At 41.5% G+C, this 27760-nt stretch overlaps 1 protein-coding gene across 2 annotated transcripts in view; it reads left to right on the top strand.

Annotated features, from left to right (window-relative positions):
- The window catches only part of GPHN (gephyrin), a 582350-nt gene that overhangs the window by 509234 nt on the left and 45356 nt on the right, over positions 1 to 27760 (top strand). For both annotated transcript variants that reach the window (XM_065404477.1, XM_065404478.1), the window contains 6 exons: positions 1904 to 1996; positions 10940 to 10995; positions 17022 to 17141; positions 21727 to 21785; positions 22008 to 22161; positions 24586 to 24707. In XM_065404477.1, the coding sequence (XP_065260549.1) occupies positions 1904 to 1996; positions 10940 to 10995; positions 17022 to 17141; positions 21727 to 21785; positions 22008 to 22161; positions 24586 to 24707 (604 nt within the window). The remainder of the gene's footprint in view (positions 1 to 1903; positions 1997 to 10939; positions 10996 to 17021; positions 17142 to 21726; positions 21786 to 22007; positions 22162 to 24585; positions 24708 to 27760) is intronic.

The following is a 27760-nucleotide window of genomic DNA, read 5'->3' as shown; positions in this document are numbered from 1 at the left end:
ATGGTGGAGTGCCACTTCTGGGCTCAAGAAACAAGCACTGACTGGTGGGATTGCATCGTAATGGAGGCTTGGGATGACAAGCAGTGGTTGCAGAACTTTTGGATGCCTAAAGCCACATTCATAGATCTGTGAGCTGAGCTTACCCTAGCCCACCAGTGCAGGAACACCAAAATGAGAGCTGCAATGACAGTGGAGAATCGAGTGACAGTTGCACTGATGGAAACTTGCAATGCCAAAGTGCTACTAGTCGGAAATGCTTTTGGAGTTGGAAAATCCACTGCTGGGGCCATTGTTCTGCAAGTGTGCAGAGCCATTAATTGTCTCCTGCTACGCAGGACTGTGACTCTCAGCAATGTGCAGGACATAATGGTTGGATTTGCAGCAATGAGGTTCCTGAACTGAAGTGGAGCGGTAAATGACACCAGCCCTTATTTTGGCACATGGCCACAGTGTACATGAACAGAAAGAACTAATTTCCTATGGTTATGCAAGCGCTATTGGTGCACCAGAGATGCTTCATCGACATCAGTGTTGACTGGTCAGGGAAGGTGCATGACGCTCACATCTTTAAGAACATAGGACTGTTCAGAAAGCTACAGGGCAGGGACTTTCCCAACCAGCAGATTATCACTGACAATGTTGAAATGTCAGTAGTGATCCTGGGGGACCCAGGCTACTCCTTGCTCCTCTGGCTCATGAAGCTATACACTAGCCACCTCAACAGCACTAGGAAAGATTCAGCTACTGGCTCAGCAGGTGCAGAATGACAGTTGAATTCACTTTTGGTAGATTGAAGGGACACTAGTGTTGTTTGCTCACAAAACTGGATATCAGTGGGAAAATATATCCCAATGGTTACAGCTGCCTGCTGTGTCCTGCAAAATATCTGTGAAGCAAAAGGGGAAAAGTTGCCGCGGAGGTGGAACGGCTGTCTTCTGAGTTTGAACAGCCAGACACAAGGACTCTTAGAAGAGCTGAGTCCAGAGCTATATGGCTCAGGGAGGCTTTGAAAGATCACTTTAACAGTGAGCCACAGTAATGCATTGTGATGTACTGCACTGTAACTGGCCCTGCTGATTTGGGGTCTGCTAGGAATTGTGTGGTGTTTGCTGTACATCTGTGAATAACATTATCAATGTGCCTATCAATATTGTGGTGCTTGCTTTACATTTATGATTATTACACTGCATCAGGATCCCACCAAGGGAAGTCAGGGCCAATGGGCGGAGCAGATAGATATGCTCGCCAAGCTGGACAATCAGCAAAAGGCATTTCAAAAATGTGTGGGACTTTAAAGGGGCAGGGGGCCTTCTGGTCTCCATGACCCCTGGGAGAGCAGTCAGTGTTGGACATCGTGGGGCAGTGGCTGGAGGACTCTTGGAGTCGACATAAGTAATATAGTATCTACATTCATGCTGCATTGACCTCAGTACATCAATGTGTCTCACTGCCACTTGGGAAGGTCGGTGTTACTGCGTCACTGTAATGGGGCACTTACATCAGCGGAAGACAAATTTAAGTGTAGACATACGCACAACTAGGTCGATGCAAGGCAGCTTATGTCAACCTAACTTTGTGGTGTAGACCAGGCCATAGTCTGTATCTCAGCTGACTCCTCTGGTTCTGGATACTGTACATCCAAATCCAATGCCAAGAAGCTTGTCCTAACCAGAAATGCAGGTTGACTGAACCACATCTTTCATCTCTGCTTCCAGGCTGCATCTCTCCATTTATTTCCCTCTTGGTTTGGAGAGAAATCAAAAGCTTGACAGATCTGATTACAAGATGTGTCACATACACATGAATTTCATCCATGGGAGCACACTGCTGTCACCTTCTATTCCCTTTGAGTATGTTCACTGACATGGAACATGGTCTTTTTTTTTTCTTTCTTTCCTTTTAGATGGAATGGGCCGAGTTCTTGCTCAAGACGTTTATGCAAAAGACAACCTACCCCCCTTCCCAGCATCGGTAAAAGATGGATACGCTGTCAGAGGTAAATGCTTTAACTCTAGGCATGCAGTGCATCTTTTGAAAACTCAGCATTACCCCAGATTGTTAGTACACCTACATGCTCCAGTTAGAAGCACTTCTTTCTTGGATATAACTATTGTTATACATTTTATTTGTAGATGTCTAGATCATTACTGAAATCAAGACTGTGTAAAATTCAGCCACTTTAACGGAAGACTGCAGTGATTAGTTCTAATTCTTTAAATGAGGGGAACAGGGAGAGGGGGAGTGAAAATGCATATTTACAGAGCCATGTTTAGTAAAACCTTTCAATGTTTTACTCTCTATAACTGTGCTTGGGTCTGGTAACCCTTTCAATGAAAGTTGCCGTTTTGCTGCCACTTCCCAGCAGGAAGTCTGGCCTCATGATATAGTTGAGACCCAGGAAATGCAGTTCTTGTATGAGACAGACATGAGAATTTCAAAGAGTTTCCTGTTTTTTAGAATTTTTATTATTAAGAGTGTTTCCTATGCATCAAATATTTTATCAGACTGTTACAATTCCATCTTACTGTTTGTTTGTTTATTAATTATTTTTTATTATTACAGTTGATAATTTTCAAAATTGTGTCTGGGAATGCACGCTTCAGAGTAATTAGATGTGGCAATTAAAATATTTTTTATATTACACTGAAAGTTTTCCTAGGAACTTTCCTATAAAGACTCCTTAGGCAGTATAACCTAGAGAACAGAGCACTGATCTGGGACTTAGAAGATCTGGTTGTGCCATTCACCTATTGAGTGACCTTGGGCAAGTCACTTCACCTTTGTGCCTCTGTTTTCCCATCTGTAAAATGGGGATAATGATATCTTGGTGCATGCTAAAACATTTGAACAGGAAGTGATACATTTACAAATGGTCTGCGATAAACTTAAGTCTGCCAATCTGAAAGTGAACCCAAAGAAATTTGAGTTGTTTCAAAAAGAGGTAATTTACCTTGGGCACCCAGTCAGGTGGAAATTTCCACAGACAAAGAGAAAACTGAGGCTACACAGAACTGGCCAACTTCCCAGACACTCAGAGATGTGTAGAGTTTTGTAGGGTTCTGCTCCTATTACAGAAGGTTTATTTGTGAGTTTGCCAATTGCATAGGTTTGGTGAGAAAAGGAAACCATTTCAGAGGTCAGCAGAGTGTGATGTAGCATTTTTGGAGTTGAAAAAGGCTCTTGAGACTGCTTTTGTCTTAGCCTACCCATATTTTAAAACCCCTTTTATATTGGAGGGTATTACAACAAATATCTAAGTTCTCCTGAAAGAAATTATTTCACCACCCTAAAGGAACTCCTAGCAGTGGTTAAATCTATAGGACATTTTCACCACTGTTTATATGGGAGGAAATTTATGGTCAGGACAGACCATGCATCCCTGCAATGGCTGTTTAGATTCAGGAATCCTGAGGGGCCAGTTCCCAGGTACAGAGCTATGATTTCAGATGCTTATCTGGGGCTTAGCGTCCCCAAAAGCTGATGCTTTTGGGGATGCTAATTTCCAACATTGTGACTGCGCTCTTTATGATCCAAGACAAACTATAGGGCAGACTTCAGTAAAGGGCAGAAATCCACTGAATTGATTGAGACAGTTCCCCAAATGTCCCATGGAACAGTCTCATTAGGCCCCGCAGGCCTGTCCCAGACAGCACAGTCGTCTTTATGTATTGAATGGCAGCCATCTATCTCAAAAGGCAATGGTGTGAGCGCCAAAGCAGTTCAATTATTGTGTCATGTTGCAGCATTGCAAGTGGCTAAAAAGTCCAATTCTCGAGCAACAGTCCTTGTTGAGTGGGCTCACAGCAGCACATTAGCCCAACACACACCCTCCCCCTCAAGCCAGATCCTGGGGGACTGGATGTAGATCCAACCCCCACGTCCCTTCCCAAGAGAAGAAGTTGGCATTCAGGTGTCCCCTCCCTTGCTGAACCTAGAGGCATATGGCTGAAGGGACAGATATCAACTCATCAATCAGAGTTTTGGGTCTTTCGTCGCATTCGCCCATCTTAGGGGGCATGATCCATAACCGAGATGACTGGGTTCCCAAGCAGGTAATAATGAAATGCATCCATTGCCCATTTTACAGTCAAGCCCTTTTTTTCAATAACAAAATAGGCCAATTCCCAGGGAAATAGTTTGCAGTTAATATAGAGCACTGGATGTTCCTCCCGCTGGACAGAAGCACACAGAGAAGGCAGCAGGAAAGCCTCAGATGCAGCCAAAGAAACACTTGTAGTGTGACTCTGAAAAAAAATTAAAAGAGGGACCTTTTCGATACAGTGCTGGCTGGAAAGAGGCTTTGATTTGTGAACAAAAACGATCTCCTGCTGCTTGATTCCTATTTTGTCCAAGAAAACAGTACTATTGTGTACATTATTTGTAAATAAACAGGATTGCATCAAGACAATACCTGACTCCTTCATCAGTTTTTCCTCCTAACATACAAACCTGCAAGACCCAGAATTTTGGCGAAGTGTTCAGGTCAAAAGCCATACAGATATTAGTATTATTATTAATATTTGTAAAATGTTTTTCACATTCTATTTCAGAAAAAGATGGCGATATTTGAGAATGGGAGTGATATGGTTGCACTGTTTTACATGTAAAAGAAGGTGGGCAATAGCATTCTGTGCATGCTCAACTCTGGAGAGTTGGAGGCTATAGTGAAGAGAGTTGCAGTAGTGGAGGCAAGAGGAGATGAAGGAATGGATGAAGATTTCAGCAGAGGTAGATTCCAGGCAGTGAAATTTAAAGGCATTGTTGCAGAGGTGATAAAATGGTAGGTTGATTCGCAGATCTGAGCCCTGAGACAAGAGTTCAAGGTAAAGGAACAGGACAGAGTTTCCTATGAGGCATTAGCAGCTATTTAAACTGGAGGTGTAATGCATGGAGCTTTATCTTGTTCCCAGATAAGAGTTAAATTTTGGCATTTAGACATAGTCCTGTAGTCGGTATGGTGAAAAGCTGCACAGTCCGGGGGAGGGGAAGGGGGAAGGGGGATCAATAGGCATTCTGCCTCAGGGACAGTGTCTTTGGTTAGCTCTATGGTAACATGGGGCAGAGAGACTAGTTCATTAAACATGGCAACTAATTCCCTCCTGCACAGGTGGCTAGTTAACAGAACCATGGCTCTTGCTACTCTCCAGCACTCTCTGATCCCTTTCCAGTAAGTTTCTTCCAGCGAGAGGGAGAGCAATTCAGTAGCTGCTCTTGCAGTCCCAAAACATGGGAGCTGCAATTCTGGACAGCATTTACATGGGTGATGAAGCTCCTTAAAAGTCAAATCTGCTTTCAATGTGCAGTACACATTGATCAAACTGAATATGGGCCTCACTAATGTGTCCTCACTATTGTAAGACTGTTTAAAAATAGGCTTATGTATGAGACCAAGGTTGTCACATTCCTTATGTTGTAGTTTAACTTTTTTTTTAATTATTTCAGAAAATGAAAATTGTTTCCAAAAAATAAAATAAAATCTAATATTGAAAGTTTAAGGAAATATGTACAGTTATATAATATTCTGTTATACAAGAGAACACCTGTTCAGAGCTGAATATCTTAGCCCCAGGACCACTTGCCATCTGTGACTGTTCTTAGGCATAAAGGTTGGAAACGTTTTGGCTCAACTTTGCTGAGTTATTTTCACCCTTTGCTATTTGAGAGTTTGGAGTCAAGGGTTAAGGGACTTTGTTGGACTTTTTTTTAAGTGAAATTAATCTTTCCTTCAAAAATTAGTAAGTTCAATAGGCTTTCATTGGCAGATTTGTAGACAGGTTTCAGAATGTGAACTCAATAAACCATTACAAATGTAGCCAACCGCAGAGTAGCCATTCTTCCTGAAAGCAATTCGTCTCAGAATGGTAAGGGAATCTAGATTTTTCCAGATGACTGTTTGGGGTATTGAAATGAAACAAAGGTTACTGGATAAGGTTGTCATTGATTGGTCTTCACTACTGGGAATATTTTGAAATGCAACAGATTTAAAACGGATAAAAGGACATATTTTCAATGCAATGTTTAATTAAACTATGCAACTCACTTTCACAGGAAACTCCGGAAGTAAATAGCTCACAAAGATTTTCATTAAGATTAGATATTTATACAGATCAATGAACAACATGAACAATTACAAAGATTATAAATTTTTATGCTCTAGACTGTGAACTACCCACTGGGGTCCAGTAGAAATTTCCTTTTATGGTATATAGTACTGCAGAATTTCATGCATTATGGTTTCTTTGCATTTTTTCTGAAATATCTAGCATTGACTGCTTATCAAAGATGGATTTCCAGATTACTGTTTCAATGTGGCAATCTCTATGTGCCTATGAACCCTGTGTTGTTGAGGAGATAATGAAGAAATGCACTTCAGCAGCACAGAGTGTGTTTCACATCAACCAAGGCTACTCACTCAGTTTGAATAAAAGTTAAATCTACTTTTGAAGTGCAGTGCATCTTGATTCATGCTAACTTGAAATCATTTACTAGCATATTGGCAGCAAAGTAGTGAAATGCACCTCATGGTTCTCGGTTCATCAATAAACCCTGGTGCAGGGCCGGATTTACACCTTATGAGCCTCTCCCCCCCCCCCGTCACCCTGCCTGGAGCCCCCCTCACACCTCTCCATATGATCCTGCCTGGAGCCCACCCCCACCCCCCTGCATCCCCATGTGGCCCTGGAGCCCCCCAGCAGCCCTGTGTGGCCCACTCTGTTTCCTAACCTGGCTTGAAGAACGCTGCTGTGACTTTTCACTTGAGGAAAAAATGCACACACCACCCACCTGCTAGCTGTTTGTCGCCACCCACCAGACCAGTTAGCCTCAGCCAGCTCAGGTTGTTCTGGTGCCACAGTGGCCTCTGGTGGGAAAAAGATGGAACTGCAACACATTTTCGTTCAGGGGGGGGGAAATTCTGCCTCCCTTGGACAAGAATTCTGCGCATGCTGCAAATGTCACCTAAGGGGAGGGGGCACGATGTGAGACAAGTGGTGTGTAGGGCATCTCGGCAGGGAGCAGGACAGATCAGGAGGCTCCCTCCCTCTCGAGAACTCCTGAGCAGTGCCGCCAGCAGCAGCAGGGCAGCAAAATAGCCCAAAATACCACAACTCGCAGCGGCTAAAAAACCCTGGCAACTGATCGCTAAAATAGCCCAATTGGGCTAGAAAATCACATATTTGGCAACGAGTGCCAGTGCCTCTAGACATGCCTGCTGTGCCTAATTGGAAATCCGGCCCTACCCTGTTGCACTTTTGAGCTCATCCGTTATGTGACTTCTGAATAGTAATTGGTGGCACATGGAAAACTCTGAAATGTATTTTATTTAGAAACAGATCTGCTTATATATTGTCTGTCTTTCTTTCCCCACCTCATGTTTCCCTGCTAGCAATATTGCCATGAAAACAAGATTTTTGTTTCTTAGTAGTTCATCTGCTCCTGTTATCTTTTCCTCAGCTCATCTTATGTTATAACCCTCCATTAGATACATCATAATCAGTCCCAAAGCAAACACTTGTGGGTATTAGGTAAGGAATGAACAGTAGAAGCAGATGAACAACTATGAAACAAACTGCCTGTTTTCCTGGAGAACAAGATAATATGTATACAGGAGATCTGAGAGGTAGGCAAAGCTATTTATTTAACAGCTGAGTACCACTTTTTAAGGAAAGGAGTTAGTTAACGAAAAACCAGGTTTGATTTTGATATTACATTTTTAATATGATTTTATTTGGCTAAAAAAATAGCCAACACAACCAGGGCAGGCTCCAGGTTTTTTGCCGCCCCAAGCGGCAGGGGAAAAAAAAAAAAAAGCCGCGATCGGCGGCAGCTCAGCCGCATCGCTTTCTTCTTCGGCGGCAATTCAGTGGCAGGTCCTTCCCTCCGAGAGGGGAATGAGGGACCCACCGCCGAATTGCCGCCGAAGAGCCCACCTGCTGCCCCTTCCCCTTGGCTGCCCCAAGCACCTGCTTGCTAAGCTGGTGCCTGGAGCCGGCCCTGAACACAACTCATTTAAAATTAAATGAAGATTTTACTGTTCAGTGTTATTATGTAATGCGGACCCAAGAGGTTTGTCTGAAATAGCAGATACAGATAGACTCATGAAATTAACTCACCACTGCAACAGACTGTAGATTTGGCAGAAAGCACTTCCAACACCCCTTATTGGGGTCAATAAGTACTTACAGTAGTAATAATAATAATACTTAGTACTTAGTACTTTCCATCTAAGGATCTCAAAAACATTGCCAGCCTCAAATATTCAAAAATCATGAGATTTTTTTAAAACTATAAATCTGAGATTCTTTTTATTTGCCTCCTGATTTCTGAGTCTTTAGGATGCACTCGTTTCACATTTTCAAGCTTTTCTATACATCAGAAGGGCTAGAAACTTACTTTTTTTCTTTAATGAGAGCTGAGATTTTCATGTAATCTCTTGATTCCAATAGCTTTTAAGGGTTAAAGCAAATTTCTTAACCCAATAGGGTTTTAGAATCATAGAATATTAGGGTTGGTAGAGACCTCGGGAGGTCATCTAGTCCAATCCCCTACTCAAAGCAGGACCAACACCAACTAAATCATCCCAGCCAAGGCTTTGTCAAGCTGGGCCTTAAAAACCTCTAAGGATGGAGATTCCACCACCACCCTAGGTAACCCATTCCAGTACTTCACCACTCTCCTAGTGAAATAGTGTTTCCTAATATGCAACCGAGACCTCCCCCACTGCAATTGCTTCTTGTTCTGTCATCTGCCACCACTGAGAATAGCCTAGCTCCATCATCTATGGTAGTTAAAGGCTGCTATCAAATCCCCCCTCACTCTAGAATACTAAATATTGTGAGACTCGTGATAGACTCTTGTGAGTTGGTGACATTGTGAAAGACTTGTTTCTTCAGCCCTTACTTGTGATGAGCAGTACTTTACTCCATGTGAAATTTCAGTGAAATCAGTGAGGCTACTTGTGAAGTAAGGTACTATTCAGTATGTGAGAGAGAGACTGACCACAGTTGAGTAAACATCACAACCCTTTGGGGACATAGGTATGGTAAATACTTCCATTTTCCAGATGGGGTCTCTGAGAGTAAGAGAGATTAAGTCATTGTCAGAGCTCAAATTAGAACCCAGGGACTCGATTTTGTTCCAATTAACATCAATGATAAAATTCTGATTTCAGTGGTAGCAGGATTTCTAGTCTAGTGTAGATAGGTTCTTATGCTGCCCTCATCACTGTAGTTTCGGAGCCCCTTCCAATAGTGCATTGAGTGACATGACTAACAGCTGTCACATGTGGTTTGTTCTCTCTCCTATCCTCTCCCTAGGGAGAGAATTTTGCATGCAGCGTAGTGTTTTGTTTTGGTAGATAAGGAGAAAGACAACTTGAACGTGACTTGATATTCTGTGAGAAGCCAGCGTTGAGGGTGGATGATTAGATCCCAAGTCTCCTGACTTCCAATCCTGTACCCTTCCCCTAGGATGACATTGCCTCTAGATATAGAGTAATCACTTTTGGGTGTAGCATGATCAAATGGTTAGAGCAGGTAACTAAGTGTCAGCACTCCCAGATTCTGTTCCTGACTCTAGCTATGAGACCTTGAGCAAGTCACTTACTCTTCCTGTACCTCACATTCTTCTTCTGTAATACTGATAACACCTACCTCAGAAGGTTGTTGTGAGGTTTAATTAATTAACATTTGTTAAGCACTTAGAGATCCTCAAATGAAAGGTGCTATAAAAGCATAAATACAGTTCTTACAGGCAGAACACATAGCGACACCTATACACCTCCTAACACTTAATACTTCACACGATTTCAGTTGCTTCAAACTTCAGCTGTTCACACTAATAATTTCTGTGTTTGGTCTCTGCCTCAGAATTATATATTCAGTTTCAGCAAAAACAGTTTAAGTGTTTCTGAGAATAAGAGCAGGGAAAATATGGTAGTTATTCTCAATTGTTTCTTTGAACCTTTCTAGTGCCTTCAAAGTAGAAACTCAGCATTTGTTAGCAGAAGTATCTTTGCTGTCCCCTTGAAAATCTGTCCAGATATGGACAAATGAGTAGCCCTGGGAAATTGCCATTTGAACATACACAGTAAAATGTGTCCTTTAATTTTAAGAATGCTCCAACTGCAGTACTCATAAACCTTTGCCCACCTGCTCTCCCCCATCAAAATTCCCTTTTGTCTAAATGAAGGTGCACTGGGCTGGGTGTGAGGAAATCATGAGTTCAAATATCACCTCTGACACTGACAGCTAGGAACAGAACCCAAGTCTCTAACGTGGTATGTTTGAGTCACATCTACTTAGCCCCACTGTCTTTCAGAGTGAATGCATCAGATGTACATGCTTGTCTATACTGTCTGTAACCACTGCACTAATCATTAAATCACATTCCTCCCAGAGCTAGGAAGGGAACCCAGAAATCTTGATATACAAAATTCTGCTGTTGTCTTCCAAACAGTTATGTAACATGCTGGCTATATATATATAGATAGATATCATGGCCCCCCGTCTAGTGGCAGTTTCACAGAGAGGATAACCAACTATTGCTGTTACCTCTACCTCATGAAGTTGAGGCTTTTATCTTAAAAATCTTATATACAATTGGAAATCTTTGATATTAAGATAATATTCAATGGTTTCCTTTTACGTTCTCTCCAGACTTCTTGCAAGAACTAGGAACAATGAGTATATCTGAGCAATTTTGTGGTAGAAAATATTATTATATAAACTGTGATTAGCAAATTAATAAATACATCTTAAAATAAACTTAAAAGTCCAAAATGTTTTGCAAAATATTCATATCCTCTCATACAGGTTCTAAAGAAGCAAGTCTAAACTAAATCTTGGATTATTCTAAGGTTCTCCCATTCTTGATTTCTAATTTTCCCATTTGCAATGGTTCAGTCTTTTTATCATCTTCTTTCTTCTGTATTGTCCTACAGCTGCTGATGGCCCTGGGGATCGATTCATCATTGGGGAATCCCAAGCTGGTGAGCAGGTGAGTACAATTTCTTTTCTCCTCTTCTTTTTCTCTTTTTATTCTAAGTTGTTTTTCTTCTCTTGTAAGACTAAGGATCTAACTTCTTTTTTTTTTTTTTAAACTTATGCCTTGCATTTGTGCTCTGGAATCCTCACAAGTGCTCCAAAGATTGTATTTGTTATATTGCAAAGATTTGTAACTCTCTAGTGCTTTCTTGAGGGTAAAATGACTGTGGGTAAGAAGTTCCTTGACTAAGCCTGTGTTCTTTGTTTGCCTGCCTTGTTGTTCCTGAATGGGTTAATCAAGAAGCTCAGAGCATCCACAGTGAAGTGGAACTTTGAGAGAAGGTGCATAAGTCACTGGGGGCTCTGGTGGTCTGAGGCACTGGTTTTGGAATATAAGGCAGTGGGGCTGCAGAATCTCATGTCTCAAGGAAGGGTGGCAGATATGAGGTCTTCACCTGGCTGTATGCCTTAGAGACCCAAAGCTAGGAATAGTGACCTGGCTCTATCCTGCGGGCTTAGGCGCATGTGGGATCCAGTGATTGGGTCCACTTGTAACATACTGGTGTCCGTCTACAGTCTCGGACAGGGTGTGAAAGACAGCATGTGGTGCAAGCTACCCCAGTTCTGGCAGGAGCAAATATGTGTCCATTTTCAACACTTGGTTAGATCCTCTGCTGCTGGACAAACAAAGGGCTGCTAAGGAGACAGCACATTTAGTCTGAGTGAGGAGCAAGAGTACATCATATCATTCTGTAGTGACTCCCTTTGTTTGGTTCAGGAGAAAAGCAGCTAAGTTATGAAAGGATTTGTATCTGTTTCCCTTGGAGTGGAAGTACATTTATCACAATAGGAAGTTTGATTGGGGGGAATAAAGGGTGTGGTCCTTATGATGTTTTAAAAGGCCTTTGAGAATCCCCAGGACCCAATGAAAGTGGGGTACATTCTAAGCTCAACATTAGCTTGATCTGATTACTGTAATAGTCTAAGACAACTGAGGATTTTAATTAGAATAATTATTAATGGTCTATGTTCTCTAATGGCAAGAGCAGGGAACACACGGGCAGGATTCCTGGGTTTTGTTTTCATCTCTGCCACAGAATCACTTTTTGACATAGGTAAGACACAGCTTCTATGTACCTCAGTTTCTCTACATCTGTAAAATGGGATTTTGATGTTTGTAAACCATTTTTGAGGTTCTAAAATGAAAGGCATTATAGAAGTGCAAATATTATTATTACTATGTATTTTACAACTTCACTGTATCAAAGCAACGTCTTTCATCTTAGTTGCCATTTTCTTAGTTGTATATTTCATATTGATAATTGCAGAATCTGGGCTATTACCTGAGGATGACGACAACATTACAACAAAAATATAATAATAATAATATGTTGTGTAGCACCAATAGCTTTATTCATTCTGTTTTACAGTGCCAATGCACGTGGGGTGATGTAGAAAAGAATAAAGGCAAACTAATGTAATAAAACACAATAGAATACCACTCTCTCAAATACAAATACATAAAAACAAATGAATATGTTCAATTTTAAAAAGGAAAGAAAGGGAAGGTAATAAATATACAGGCAACAGTGCTTACTGTAAAAAAACACCCAATCACATTCACAGGTGTGTTTGGATGCTTTACATCATTGGAAGTTTATAAATCAGAAAAGAGGAATTATGCTAATTCACTGGACAATAAGCTGAAAATGCAGCACATTTTACAACGATTGACCCTAATCATTGAATTCTGACATTTGCATAGACATATTCCTTATGAGGCCAAAAGGCAATAAGTTTAAAATGGGAAGGAATTTAAATTCTTTTTTATGCAATATACAATTAACCTGTGAAACTTGCTGCTATAGGAGACAAATAGCTTAGTAAGTTTAAAACACTATTAGACACTTATATGAACAAAATAGTATGTACTTTTACAGTATAGCTAGGACAAAAATTATAAGGGCTGTAATGATTCCAGGCATAAAATAATGGTTTAGCCTTCTGAAGCATCTGTTCCAGGTGAAAAACAGATATAGGCTACTACAGTGGTTCTCAAACTTTTTTTTTTTTTGCGGACCACTTGAAAATTGCTGAGGATCTCAGTAGACCACTTAATGATCTTTCCAAATGTTGTTTGTACCGTTAGCTAACTATTGTAAAGAGCTTTGGATAAAAGTGCTATATATAAAAAAAACACCTTAATAATAATTAACGGGTTTTTTTGGTTCTACAAATAAAAGCACACAACTCATATTTTAATATCAGTACTCTTTTAATATCAGTACCTTTCTAATGCGATGGACGTACCCTCTCTCCCCCACCGTGGCAGCCCCCGAGCTGGGGCTGGAAAGGAGGGAAGTATCTCCCCCACCACAGCAGCCACAGAGCTGAGGCTGGGAAGAAGCCATCTCTCCCCGGCAGCCACAGCCCTGGAGCTGGGGAAAGTCACCTCTTTCTCTGGCCACCACAGCCCTGCACGTCCCAAATTCCCCCCACCCCCTCTTCTCACCCCCTTACCCCCTATTCCCCCCAAGACCACCACCTCACCTACATGTGTGTCTTCTCCAGGGTCCAGGCACCTAATTAGTGGAGCCACGCCTGCGTGGCTTCACTAATTAGGTGGGTGGACCTTCCTTCTCTCGTGTGCGTCCACCCAGGTGCGCACCTTAAAGGGAACTATCCGCGGACCACCTGAATGGAGCTCGCGGACCACTGGTGGTCCGTGGACCACAGTTTGAGAACTTCTGGGCTACTACATTAGATCAGGGGTCGGCAACCTTTCACAAGTGGTGTGCCGAGTCTTCATTTATTCACTCTAATTTAAGGTTTCGCGTGCCAGTAATACATTTTAATGTTTTTAGAAGGTCTCTTTCTATAAGTCTATAATATATAACTAAACTATTGTTGTATGTAAAGTAAATAAGGTTTTGAAAATGTTTAAGAAGCGTCATTTAAAATTAAATTAAAATGCAGAGCCCCCCGGACCGGTGGCCAGGACCCGGGCAGTGTGAGTGCCACTGAAAATCAGCTCGCGTGCCGCCTTCGGCACGCCTGCCATAGGTTGCCTACCCCTGGATTAGATGGACCACTTGTCTGCTTGGAGAAGGCAAGACTATTTTTAAAAGACTTTCAGATAACATTTACTGACAAATAAAGCATATGTGGCAAGTCCTATGTTCCTGGGTCAGTATATTTCCCTGAATGTCTCTTAAAACTGAAGAGTTCTATGAGGAACCCACAAAATGTCTTAATCTGAGCCACCTGTGAATTTGCTAAATTTGTAAGATTGCATAGCAATGATCTGGATTCAAATCTTGAATAACTTAAAACCTTAAGATTACTATACTGATTGAATCCGATGGCTACTGGGTAAGGGAAAGCTGCAGACTTGATATATCTTGATTTTAGCCAGGCTTTTGTCATGTAGAGCTGTGTCATTCTCATCAACAGTTAGAAGTTGCTCTATAATACTCATCTAGACCAAAGGAATGTGGTCTAGATGAAATTACTATAAAGTGGATGCACAATTGGTTGAAAAAACAAACTCAAAGAGTAGTTATTAATGGTTCGCTATCAAACTGGGAGGGTATATCTAGTGGGGTTCTGAAGGGGCCTGACCTGGGTCTGGTACTACTCTATATTTTTGTTAATGATTTGGATAATGTAGTGGAGAGTATGCTTATAAAATTTGCAGATGTTAACAAACTGGGAGGAATTTCAAGCACTTTGGAAGACAGGATTAGAATTCAAAAGGACCTTGATAAATTGGAGAATTGGTCTGAAACTAGCACGATGAAATTCAATACAGAGTGTCAGGAACCAGGGGGTTCAGTACCCTCAGCTAAGCCTGCAGCTAGCCAGTTCAGCTTTTAGGCAGGTTAATGAACCCAGTGGCTGCAGCAGACTCGCCTGATTGGCCAGCCCACCTGAGTGGCTGAAAGGAGCCAACAGGTCTGCATTTAAGCTCACCAGCAGGTCACTAGCTGCTCACTGCTGGCACCAGCAGGGACAATTGCTCCTGTGCCTGCCTTGTTCCCAGCTTTGCTCCTGCCTTGTTTGTGTCCTGCTCCAGTCTGCTTCTGTTCCAGTTCTGCTCCAATCTTTCCCAGCCCTGCTGCCTTGCCAAACTTCTGAACCCTGCTTTGACCATTGGCTCCAATTACTGGCTTCTGACTCCAGTTCTGCCCATTGGGTCAGGAATGGTCTAGGTTTATTTGATCCTGTCTCAGCAGGGAGAGATGGACTAGATCAGTGGTTCTCAACCCTGAGGGTCCGCAGACTTTGTCTAGGGGGCAGGAAAAGGTTGTCATTACCATAGAACAGTGATTTTTGACCTGTGGTCCGTGGACCCGTAGGGGTCTGCAGACTAGGTCTAAGATTTCCCAAAGGGATTCACACCTTCATTTGAAATTTTTTAGGGGTCCACAAATGGAAAAAGGCTGAGAATCAGTGGACTAAATGACTGCTCAAGGTCCCTTTAGCCCTACATTTCTATGATTCTGTGGTTAGTGGAATTCCAGATATGGTACATGATAATTGTGCCTTTTTTAGTTCTCATTACCATTTTATTTAGGCCCTGTTGAAAGACATTTGATCTCCTCTGTCCTTAGAATAAGCAAAATTAAATGACAGGTTTCAGAGTAGCAGCCGTGTTAGTCTGTATCCGCAAAAAGAACAGGAGTACTTGTGGCACCTAGAGACTAACAAATTTATTTCAGCATAAGCTTTCGTGGGCTACAGCTCACTTCTTCGGATGCATAGAATGGAACACACAGACAGAAGATATTTTACATACAGAGAACATGAAAAGGTGGAAGTACCCATACCAACTGTAAGAGGCCAATCAATTGAGATGAGCTATCAGCAGCAGGAAAAAAAAAACCTTTGAAGTGATAATCGAGATGACCCATAGAAGGTGTGAGGAGAACTTAACATGAGGAAATAGATTCAATTAGTGTAATGACTCAACCATTCCCAGTCTCTGTTTAAACCTAAGTTAATTGTATCTAATTTGCATATAAATTCGAGTTCAGCAGTCTCTCTTTGGAGTCTGTTTTTGAAGTTTTTTTGTTGCAAAATTGTCACCTTCAAGTCTGTCACTGAGTGGTTAGAGAGGTTGAAGTGTTCTCCCACTGGTTTTTGAATGTTATGATTCCTGATGTCAGCTTTGTGTCCATTTATTCTTTTGCGTAGAGACTGTCCGGTTTGGCCAATGTACATGGCAGAGGGGCATTGCTGGCACATGATGGCATATATCACATTGGTAGATGTGCAGGTGAACGAGCCCCTGATGGCGTGGCTGATGTGGTTAGGTCCTATGATGGTGTCACTTGAATAGATATGTGGACATATTAACTTAGGTGATACAATTAACTTAGGTTTAAACAGAGACTGGGAATGGTTGGGTCATTACACAAATGCATTTTAGTGCTAGTGAAAGTCTGCAGCCCTGGAGACCGCAGTCCTCTATGCAAAGAGCGTATACCACAGTGGCTCTTTGCCTGTGTGCTTCATCCCTAACTCAGAATGACCACCTCTTTGTGTGATAGGTGTTGTATCCTTGGCGGCAGCAGTTTTAGGAAGAAATCACTTGAGACACAGAGAGCTGTAAACCTAAATACACAACAATAGGGGAATTAATTCTCCTGATCTAATCATTCTTTGGCTTCTTTACCAGCAAGGGGGCCAATTTATTACCCATTGTGATAGTTTCAGTCATCTTCCCAGAAGATAGGTGTCCACATCACAAAAAATAACTACCAGTTTATTTCATACTGCCATCAGATAATAATGGATTTCAATTACTAATGACCTGAGTCAGATTTGAACCTGTGTTATTCTTTAATTACCTAGGGGATTTACCCATATTAACTCCACTAACATGTATCAAGAAGAAAATAAGACACACTATGAAAAGGATTTATTACTCTCCAGTTTATTTCTGCAATGTTCAAATGTTTTCAGGTTTTCCCATTCCCTTGTTAAAAGTAAATTAGTTGTCATCATTTGCTGGTTTGTTGTTGTTGTTTTTTTCAGCCAACTCAGACTGTGATGCCTGGTCAGGTAATGCGGGTTACAACAGGTGCTCCAATCCCCTGTGGTGCTGATGCTGTGGTGCAAGTAGAAGACACAGAACTCATCAGGGAATCAGATGATGTGAGTCATAACTAAACACTCATTGTGCTAGTAGTTCTGTGTGCAGTAGCATGTCACTAGGGATTTCAGAGAATCGTTCTGCAATCCAGTGGCCTCCAGGGGGACATTGTGTCATAGCGTCCATACCATTCGTTCTTTTTTGCCCTATTTATTAAAATTAGAGTACCAAATCCAGAAGGAGTCAAATTCGCTATACCTCACTCTGCTTCCTGGAATCTCATAAACCTCTCAATATTCCAGCTTCACGTAGTATCCTAGTCCATGCATTCCTGTTGAAGGCTTATTTAGTCTCTACCAGTATCTTGATTTGGGCTTTGAGATGCTGCAAACTCTTTATGCACTGAGAATTTGAGACTCTATATTAGTTGCATGCCCACTCGGAGCCTCAATCATCTATTGCATTGATATAAATTTCTATTAGTGGCAGGTAATTACAGGTTTGGCACTGAGGGCCTGCCTCAGTATTCTTAGCACAAGGAAGATAATGCTGATCCAAATATCCCACTTGTTAGCACATCCTCAGAGGAGATATAGCATGTTCCTTGCAGCTTGAAACCATTTCCTAATTTCATCAGAAGGAAACCTCAGGTTAGCATCTCTCAGTTAGAATCCGCATCATCTGCCCAATTTGTGCTACCTAGTAATGAGGCTCTGCTAGATCTTGCAAAAGTAAACTAGCATACCCCAGCAACAATACTGCCCACCTGTAAAAGGGCTGATAAGAAATATTATGTTCCATCTAAAGATTAGTAGTTTCTGTTTTCTCATCCCTGTTTTCGCATCCCTCCCTGGTTGTTGAAGCTTTAAATGAACGTGGAAGGCAACATCACCACTAAATCAACACCATACATCGAAGATCAGAAGCATCTCAATTTGTCTGGTCACAAATCATATTCGTTTGAACTCTGCAGTTTAGAATCACCAACTATCAGACACTGATGGCAAAATATAATCACACCAACTACTCAAAGTTCAATTTGTTTATTGAGCATTTACCACCAGAACAGAGGGACCAATTTCAAGCAATCATTACAGAGGGTCATCCTCTTGCCAGAACATCCCTGCAGGCCTCTTTGGATGCCACTGACAGCTGCTTTCTCTGTTTCTACAGTGATAGTCATGAGAAGGGCCTCCTGGCTTCAGCACTCAGGATTTCTGAGGGAGGTCCAGAATACAGTAAAGGACCTTGCCTTTGATAGCTTAAAATTTGTTGCGGAGAATACAAAAGAGTCTCTGCATACATTAAAATATTCCAGGATTACTTTGCATTCTCTGGGAGTTTACACAACTGTGCATAAAAGGAAATTTAGTAAATCCCAGACAGTGCAGAGATCTCGTCCTGTTCAATTCTCCAGCTTCCAGAGACCTTATGAACCCCAATGAAAGAGGCAGAGGTTCCAGAAAAAGAGGCCGTCTGCTGCACAGGCATCGACCTCACAACCCTCCTCATCAAAAAAACAATTTTGATGGGGTGATCAAGGTTCTGAGTTACCCTTACTAGCTGCAATGGTTCACATGCCTTCCTTGCTTCAGGGACCACCTTTCTCACTTCCAACAAGCTTGGAAGCATATCAGTACATACAGGTGAATTTTGGAGATCATATCAGCAGGATACTCCACTTTACTTTCCTCCCTATTCCCCTTCCCCCTCCCTCTTCAAAGACCCCTCTTGTGAGCATCTTCTAGAACAGAAAATAGACTTCCTCCTGAACTTAGGTGCTATAGAAACAGTTCCTGTACAAGACAGAGGGAAGTGATTTTATTCGAGGTACTTCCTGGTTCCAAAAAAGAATGACAGGTGGAGACCCATTCTAGATCTAAGGCTCCTCAACAGGTTCGTGAAGATACAGAAATTCAAAATGTCAACACTTGCAGCAATAATACCATCATTGGACCTAGGAGATTGGTTCTTGGTCCTCAACGTACAAGATGCATATTTCTATATAGTGATTCACTCTTCCCACAGAAGGTTCCTGTGTTCCACTCTGGCTCAAGACCACTTTCAATAAAGTGCTTCCATTCAGTCTCCCTTCTGCTCCCAGAGTGTTTTTGAAGGTTCTGTCAGTCGTAGCGGCTTATGTTTGCAGAAAAGGGAATCCTATTATTCACATATCTTGATGATTGGATGCTAAGGAGGTGCTTCTACAGCAAGATCTCGGTGGCAATTAGCACTATTTCTGAGCCCGGGACAGCAGTTAAATATTCAGAAGTACACCTTGACCCTGGTGCAAAGATTGGAATTCATAACTCGATGCGGTAGCAGCCAAAGACTACCTCCCAATTCGCAGGTTTACAACCCTATCAAATTTAGTCATTATAGTTCAAATCAGTCTCTAGACATCGGTCAAAAACCTGGATCCAGTTGTTGGGGCATATGGCAGCTGGTACTTGGATGGATAAATTGCCCTGTTCTATTCACACCCCCTGAAGAATCTGGCACCAGCCACTGTCGGAAGACAGGATCCTGGGCTAGATGGACCATTGGTCTGACCCATTATGGCCATTCTGATGTTTTTATGTTCTGTCTATACCATCTATCTATGAAAATGGTCTTTGTAGTAACTATATCATCAGCCCTAAGGTTAGGGGAGATTCAGGCTCTCGTGGCTAATCCACTGTAAACAGTGTTCAGTAAAGACAAAGTAACTGCTGAAATGTCTATCTAATAATATTACATCACGTTATGAGTTAGCTAGAGGTGATCCACCTGTGCAGGTTACAGCTCACTCCATCAGGGCTAGGAAGTTTTAACAGCTCCTCTGAGACACATAGCAGTTTCATAAATTTGCAAGGAAGCAACATGGGGTCAGTCTTTCACCTTTCATTATTTGAGGCCTTAAGATCAGATGCCCACTTTGGCAGAGGTGTCCTGCGATCAGTGTTTAAATAAGACTCTTAGCACCCATGTCCTGATTATGAGTCCCTGTTTGCAAGTCACCTGGAGTGAAATATATATGGACAATCACTCAAAGAAAGAACGACTACTTATCTTACAGTCACTGGTTCTTCGAGATAAGTTATCCACCTGGATTTCCATGATCTGTTATCTTTTCCAACTACTATGGAGTCTTAGTCCAAATGGGATTCTATGTTGTCAAAAGAATGGAGGGACAGTGTGGCTCACTCCACTCTTCATGCCTTCAGTTTGGGGGGAACTTGAGGGCACCCAGGATGCAAGCATGATCCCAATGAACACTGCTAGACAAAAGAACCCAATCTCACAAACATGGGGCACATGCACACCAAAAGTGCAATCCATGTGGACAACACATCTTGAAGAACCACAGTTACTATGAGGTAAGTAATTATTCATTGTCAGAAGATTAAGATTGCATTATCATAACTCTTAATTTATTGGTTTTCAGAGGTTTACGATTAGACAATCTCCATATTCTGGGAGAATACAAGACATCACAGGGAAACTTTAACTCTGCAACAGTGTTTTTGGGTGTTTAATTTAAACCAAAATCCTTTCTGCTTCTCTTTGATGTCTGTCCTGATGAAAATGCCAGATTCTCTGGCACCTTTTTTAGAAAAGTAAAGGGTAATCACAGTGTGCTGTCCAACATTGCCTTACTCTACAAAACAGCTTTTAATGTGCAACATGGCAAGGTAGGTATTTCTGAACACATAATGGCTTGCCATGTTTGCCTGCATTGTAAAACAAGTGTCTAACTCATGGCATTGGGATGCCTCAAGTACAAAAGGTGCTAATACAAAAATAAAATTCTTCTCCATTCTCAGCACAGTACAAATTCAGTGCTGCTGACAACCTACCACTTTCTCACAGCTGAGCATTTTTATCATCCACCCACTTGCAAAGTTTATAAAATTAAATATCTATACATATCTTGTAGTCTTTAAATTAAACTGCCCCACTGGATTTATTGGCATTGAGCAAATCACCAGAGCATTGAAATCCTGAGTATGTGATCACAAAAGTTCTATCAGAAATCAGAGCTCAGGCTTTCCTACCACTGTCTTGTTCACAGTACATAAACATGACATATTAACCGCTCTCTGATGTTCTGAAGAGGAGAAAAGGTCCCTGTACTACAGAAATTCCAAATAACCCCACGGAAATTTGGGCACACGAGTGGTTGCTAGGGTGGGTTTTTCCTTATTGCCTATCTGTTGGCATAGTGCCATATGCTTTACTACGCTTCTTGATTTTCTCCCTGGAGAGGCTACTTCTGAAAAGGGGAAAGAATCCCTGTGGTAAATAAGATCAACACACAACCCAAGGATATTGTATGGAGAAGACACATAAACATAGCACTCTTAAAAAAGCAAGGCAAAACTATGCATTCAGTGCAGGTCCCTTCCTAGTGAGCTCAGCTGGAAAGTAATTATTTTAAACTCTTTAAATTAGAGCACACATTGTAATGCACTCATGATCAGCAGATCAAGAGAACCAAGAGGATGCTTGAACCATAATATGACAGAGTAATCGCTGCTGTGAAGAGATCAGACAGTGGCATGGTCATTTTGTGAACCATTAACAAACAGTGCAGACTGGTGAGAAATAAAAGCTGATTAATTTTGTTTGGTTAACACATTTGGAATTGTGTGACTTTTGTTACAGGGCACTGAAGAGCTAGAAGTACGAATTCTGGTGCAGGCTCGACCAGGCCAAGATATCAGGTCTGTAAATAACCTAGTTTTAAAATACTCTAATATCTCTTTAGAGAATATAATGGATAGTGCATTTTATAGTCATTGTTTTACCATAAATAGCACTGAAATTTTGAATTTATGACCAGGGCACAGATGCACACTCCTCGCTTGGAGCTTGACCAGGTAACGAGAGTCATTTTGAATTATATTCTATTTTTCTTTCTTCTTTTTTTGTGATACGGTTTTCAGACCTATAGGACATGACATTAAAAGAGGTGAATGTGTGCTGGCTAAGGGAACCCACATGGGTCCATCGGAGATTGGTCTCTTAGCAACTGTTGGGGTAACAGAAGTAGAAGTTAACAAATTTCCAGTCGTTGCAGTCATGTCAACAGGGAATGAGGTAAGAAAAATATCTTTAAACTCAAGACTTTTTAAATTACTTTCTTCTGCAGGCACAGGAGTAGTATTTTGGATAGTAATTCCCATCCTAATTCCAATTGGGCCTGTTTTAGTGGTGCTGAGCACCTAAGGATCAGGGAAGCAGTTCACATGTTTATGCATAAAAGCTCCCTAACCCTCTACACACAGGTCCCAAAAGAGATGATGCCTACTCTTAGCAGGTATATATTGTAGGAAGGAGCTGTGCATGAGACTGGTCTCTGCCAGAATATCTTTTTTAGCATACGATACAAAACTGTAGTCCTACACATGTTTTGTTTGCAGAGGCTTCATAGAATATCAGGGTTGGAAGGGACCTCAGGAGGTCATCTAGTCCAACCCCCTGCTCAAAGCAGGACCAATCCCCAACTAAATCATCCCACCCAGGGCTTTGTCAAGCCTGACCTTAAAAACCTCTAAGGAAGAAGATTCCACCACCTCCCTAGGTAACCCATTCCAGTGCTTCACCACCCTCCTAGTGAAAAAGTTTTTCCTAATATCCAACCTAAACCTCCCAAATGCACTATAAAACCCAAATCCTCAGTAAAACTAGATGTTATTTCTTCTAGTATGTTCACAGAAATATAAACAGCACCCAGCTGGTTTGTAATTTTTCTCTTTTCTAATACTCTTTGCAGAAGTTTCAAAATTAGAAACATGAATGGCAAAGGATTTATGAAAGACAAGGTAGGTAAGGTAATACTTAGTTGGTCCAATAAAAGATATTACCTCACCCATCTTGTCTCTCTAATATCCTGGGACCAACACGGCTACAACAACACTGCATTCAAAGGATTTATACTAATACCAGGGGAATTTTTAAACACCTGGTTTAGGTACTTGTGGGCAATAGCCCTGTGTGGAAGATGAGGCATTTGGACCAATTTCTATAAAAGACAACTTATATCTTTAATTGAATTAAAAGTCCTCATCTTTACCAACTAGAAAATCACTTTTATTATTGTAGCAACTGTGCTGTATTTAAAAAATCCAGTTACCTCAAACGTGCATTTTGACCTAACATCTTGACTGTGCTCTTCTGAGGCAAACCTTTTGAAGTCTAAACACTAATATAAACCCCTGGCTGTATTCTCATCCTATTGAAAGCCTTTGATGTGTCTAAGTTTTAAATCTTTGATATGTAAAATAGAGCCATAAAAATAAAGCTCTGTTCACATTTGTCCAAACCATTTCTGATTGATGCACCCTGTTGAAATACTTAATGCTTACACAACCCCAATGAAAGTTATTCTGTGACTGCAGAATGCCAACCCACCTTAGGCTGCAATCTTAACAGATATCCTAAGATAGGCAGGAGTAAGCTGGGCAGTAGATACCTCCAGAGAAAGTCCAGGGTGCCCCAAGGAGTGGTGGTGATGAGTTAGTAAGTGAGACTCTTTCCTGTGAGCATCTTTTATATAACATTTTAAACCTAGATCCTGCCTGCTTGTGTTCATTAAACATCCTGTGGAACTTTTCACAAGAACGGGGTGCTAGTCACAGTGTTGTGACCTAGCCAAGTTCGAACCTGAGTTATTATATTCTTACTACCTAACATCCTCACTGTAATTTCAATTGATATAGCATTCTCCTTCACCTCCTGTCCTCAACAGCTGTGTTGCTGCATGCTGTTAATCAGCACTACGGTCCATCCCAAAGTCCGAGGTGTTTCAGACATGGGTGAAAGGATTCCTAGTGTAAAACATGTCTGTATGTTTGTTAGATACTTTGGCATCCTTCAAGATGAAAGATGCTATGTAAATATAAGATCATTATCATCATTACCAGCTTTCTACCCCTTAAAAGTAACACAGTTTTTCATCTAAAATAGATGTTATGTTATGAATTACATGGTTGGCATTTGAAGCTGTGCTTACGTTTTCATCTGTTAGGCTACTGTATGTTTCCACATTTAAAATGTGTCTTTCAAAGTGAGTAGACACTAGACTTTATTATTCTTGTTCACTGCAGCATCAACACAGATCCTTAAAGTTTCAGTAAGATAAGAACAAGCAGATCTGTCCATCAACCTGGAAATAGTTACAAATTTAGAGTTTGTGATTTGATTTATACTGCGTGGGGTTGGAAGCCTGATACCCCATGAAAAGAGGGTTTGCAGACATGGATGCACTGAAACAATTTAAGAGAGAGAATCCTAGAAAAACTTATTATTTTGCTTTACCAGTGTCTCAGCCACATATCTTTTTGGCTTAAATTGCTGCATAGTCTGAATTCACAGAACCTATTTATAGACACACTCTGACTGACTTGTCATAGGTGTCTGTCAGCAGGAACCATATCCCACTTCAAAAGCAAGAAGTTTCCCATGAGCAAAGGCACATAACGCTCTGAGGAGACTGACTGGTAATATGGCTCTGTTTTATAGTTGTTGAATCCTGAGGATGACCTCTTACCAGGAAAGATCCGAGACAGTAACCGTTCAACTCTCCTAGCTACAATTCAAGAACACGGCTACCCAACAATCAACTTGGGAATTGTGGGAGATAAGTAAGTACCACGTGTTAATAAAGATTTCCATCTGTTGTCACTTCATGTTCACGTGTTGCAGTTTAACGCAGCAGTGGGGAAAGAAAACATGGCACAAGCTGCATTCACTATGCAGCTCACTTTAAGTGCTACAGCATTGTGAGGGTGCTCATTTTGGAGGAGGAGTATTTTTATTTTTCTTCCCAGTATAGAGTTTAACAAGCCCCATCCTAGTAGTAAGAGGAATAGTCTGATAAGGATGTTTTTAATGAGAGATGTTTGTCTTGTTTAGTCTTCCTCTTGTTGTACAATTCTAGCATTGCCTCTACTCCCTGCAGTATGGGCTGAGTATAAATTGGGACAGGATAACAACACCAGCACTTGAATGGTGAAGTGTTTTGGTATCTATTCATGCAGCCTCATCATGGATATAAGCACACTGTATTTAATAAGGCAAGAACCTGCAACTGGGGAATATATGCTACAGAAATTGCAGTTCCTGATCTTTAAGAAGGTGTCTGTCACACAGTTTATTTTCCATATTGAGATTAATTTAGAGGTTAACTTTTTGTCAGATTTCTTGAATCACTATCTTATGGACAAGGCCCCACTCTTGACTGTGGGATATTGCTAAAACAGAATTCCAAAAATGCATCCGAGTATGCAGAAAGTTTTTCAGTGCTGTCCTCCAGTGAGCTCTCTGTTTTGACTGCTGTTACACTTCTGTGATCAAGTCCTTTTATTCATCTGACAATAATTTCTCCTTGGTTCTAACTAGGAGAGTTCTGCTTTCGAGAGCTCTAGCAGAAATGTTCGCAGCCTTTGATGCAAAAGGTGCTAGATGTGTCAATGTGAAATCCAGAGCTTCCATGTCAGGAGCACCAATTCTCAGGATGGAAGCTTGTGCCTCAGTACAAAAAAAGGTCCAGCTGTGCCAAGAGATCCTACACCTGCTGATACAGGGCAAGAGGAATGCTCAGCTGGTACACAGCACTTTGTGGCAGCCTCATTGAAGTTTATGACTGATCATGGCAGCTGAGTATATACTAAGTGTCTGGAATCATCAGCCCAGTCTCTGGACATGAATATGTATGTGGGAGGGGGTTGTTAGAGAATCTGGAGATTTCAGTAAAGAGCTGTCTGAAATCAAATGCATGGGAGGATTCATCTGATGCCAAATACATATTCTGTATGGAGGAGCACCAAGAAGGTAACTCTTCATGGGATGATACTACCTTTCCCTAGTTTTTCCAACATAAATCCAAGATGGATGATTTTTAGTTGAATTACAGTACTGCGCCCCAGAATCCAATGCTGTGCCTTTGGATTCATTCAGAATAAATGTTTACCCGTCTATGGTTACAACACTTCAGATCATGTACTGCCAAGGCTTCATAGCCAACAGTCAGATGAAACTATCAAAGAAAGCCTTTACTCTGGTCATTTCTCTTCATCCTTCCTGTAATCTAATCCAGAAAGGTGTAGATTTAGCTTGGGCAGCTTTTTATGTGAGTGATATGATTTCACTGCCTAGAGGTGGATGCCCACAAGTTTGCTTTGCTGCTGACCTCTGAATTCCAGAAAAAGGTCCAGAGAGAGCCCAAGGATCTACAATACACTAGTGAGAATTTGTTTTGGGGATCAAATGGAACCTCACTGCAGAAGACAAAGGAAACAATGGCTGTATTGGGTTCTCTTGGACCTGTGTTTTCTCCGTTCGGTCCCTTGTTCAAGGGAGGAAACGGAAAGTCTCCACTTTAAAACCCAGGTCTCAGATTAACATATGGCTTCAAGGATGCTCAGTTTCCCCTGCACAGGACACTTGGCTTCAGCAGCCTCTTTCAGCAAGCATCAAAACCCAAAGGGTTTTTGAAGGATTCTGGAGCATTTAGTTAACCTATAATTACCAGTAGTCTGCCAGGACCTATTTGTCAGAGGTTGACCTGGAGCCTTTTACCCATGATGGCCCTGGTCACTTCTGACACATAGGCCATGAGCATTGTTCTTTGGGGCTACAAGATCAAATTTTCCCACCCCCAACCCCATCTTAAAATGCTCTTGGGCTCCTTTATATCAGGAAAAGATGATGCAGGAAATCCAATCTGTCCTGGAAGAGAAAGCCTTCAGATTTTCACCATGAGGTGATAGGAATAAGGGGTTTTATTCCAAGTGCTTCTTGATAGTCAAATCTGGGGACTTTAGCTTAACTTGAATTTCAAGGAACTGAATAGCTATGTAGTCAAAGAGAAATGGTCACCCTGCGAGCCCCAAAGCCTCTTCTATGGGAGCATGAACAGCAGTGTACTTAGGACCTTGACCTGCGCACAGAAATATTTCCCAAGCAACAGAAGTACCTCATATTTCTTGAAGGAAACAGCATAACCTATTTTATGTATTTGCCTTTTAGACCAGTATGGGCTGGTCTTTGGCAGTTGTCATGGCCTAACCGCACAGGATGGGAATTAATGTGTTCCCCAACTTGGATGATTGGCTGATGAAGGACACCATTCTCTAGTGTATCAAAAGATTAATAGCTATCACCACTGCTTTGGAGTTAGTAGCATTCACGATAAACTACCCAAAGCCCCAACTTGTCCCCAGCAGACAACTGGTACCTAGAAACCCTGCTAGAAACAACTCAACTCAAAACCTCCCTGTCCCAACACAGGATCCAGGATATCACCAATCTGGCAGAAAGGATATGGATGAGTCAGCAGGTCACAGTTTGAAACATACTATATGAATATTGTTTCTAGAAAACACAGCTGTATTCATAGGACAACTCCATATGCAGTAACCACAGTGGATCTTGAGATCCCAGTGGAAGCAAGCCTCACAAAGACTTTCACATTGCATCCAGGTAAATCCAGATAATGGATCTCCTGTGGACCTGTCTGGCCTGGTGGAAGTCCAGGGCAGTTTTCAAACAGGAATGGGCTTCCAAAACCCTCCTGTTCAAATCACAGTGACCATCAGTGCTTCCAGCCTGAGATGGGGAGCTAACACAAAGGGACTCTACAAGCAGGTAAGCTGATCTCTACAGAAACAACTGCACATAAATGATTTGGACATAA

The sequence above is a fragment of the Emys orbicularis genome, chromosome 4 (genome assembly GCF_028017835.1).
Source record: "Emys orbicularis isolate rEmyOrb1 chromosome 4, rEmyOrb1.hap1, whole genome shotgun sequence".
NCBI lineage: Eukaryota > Metazoa > Chordata > Testudines > Emydidae > Emys > Emys orbicularis.
The sequence above is the reverse complement of the archived record's forward strand: the minus strand, read 5'-3'. Positions and strand labels throughout refer to the sequence as shown.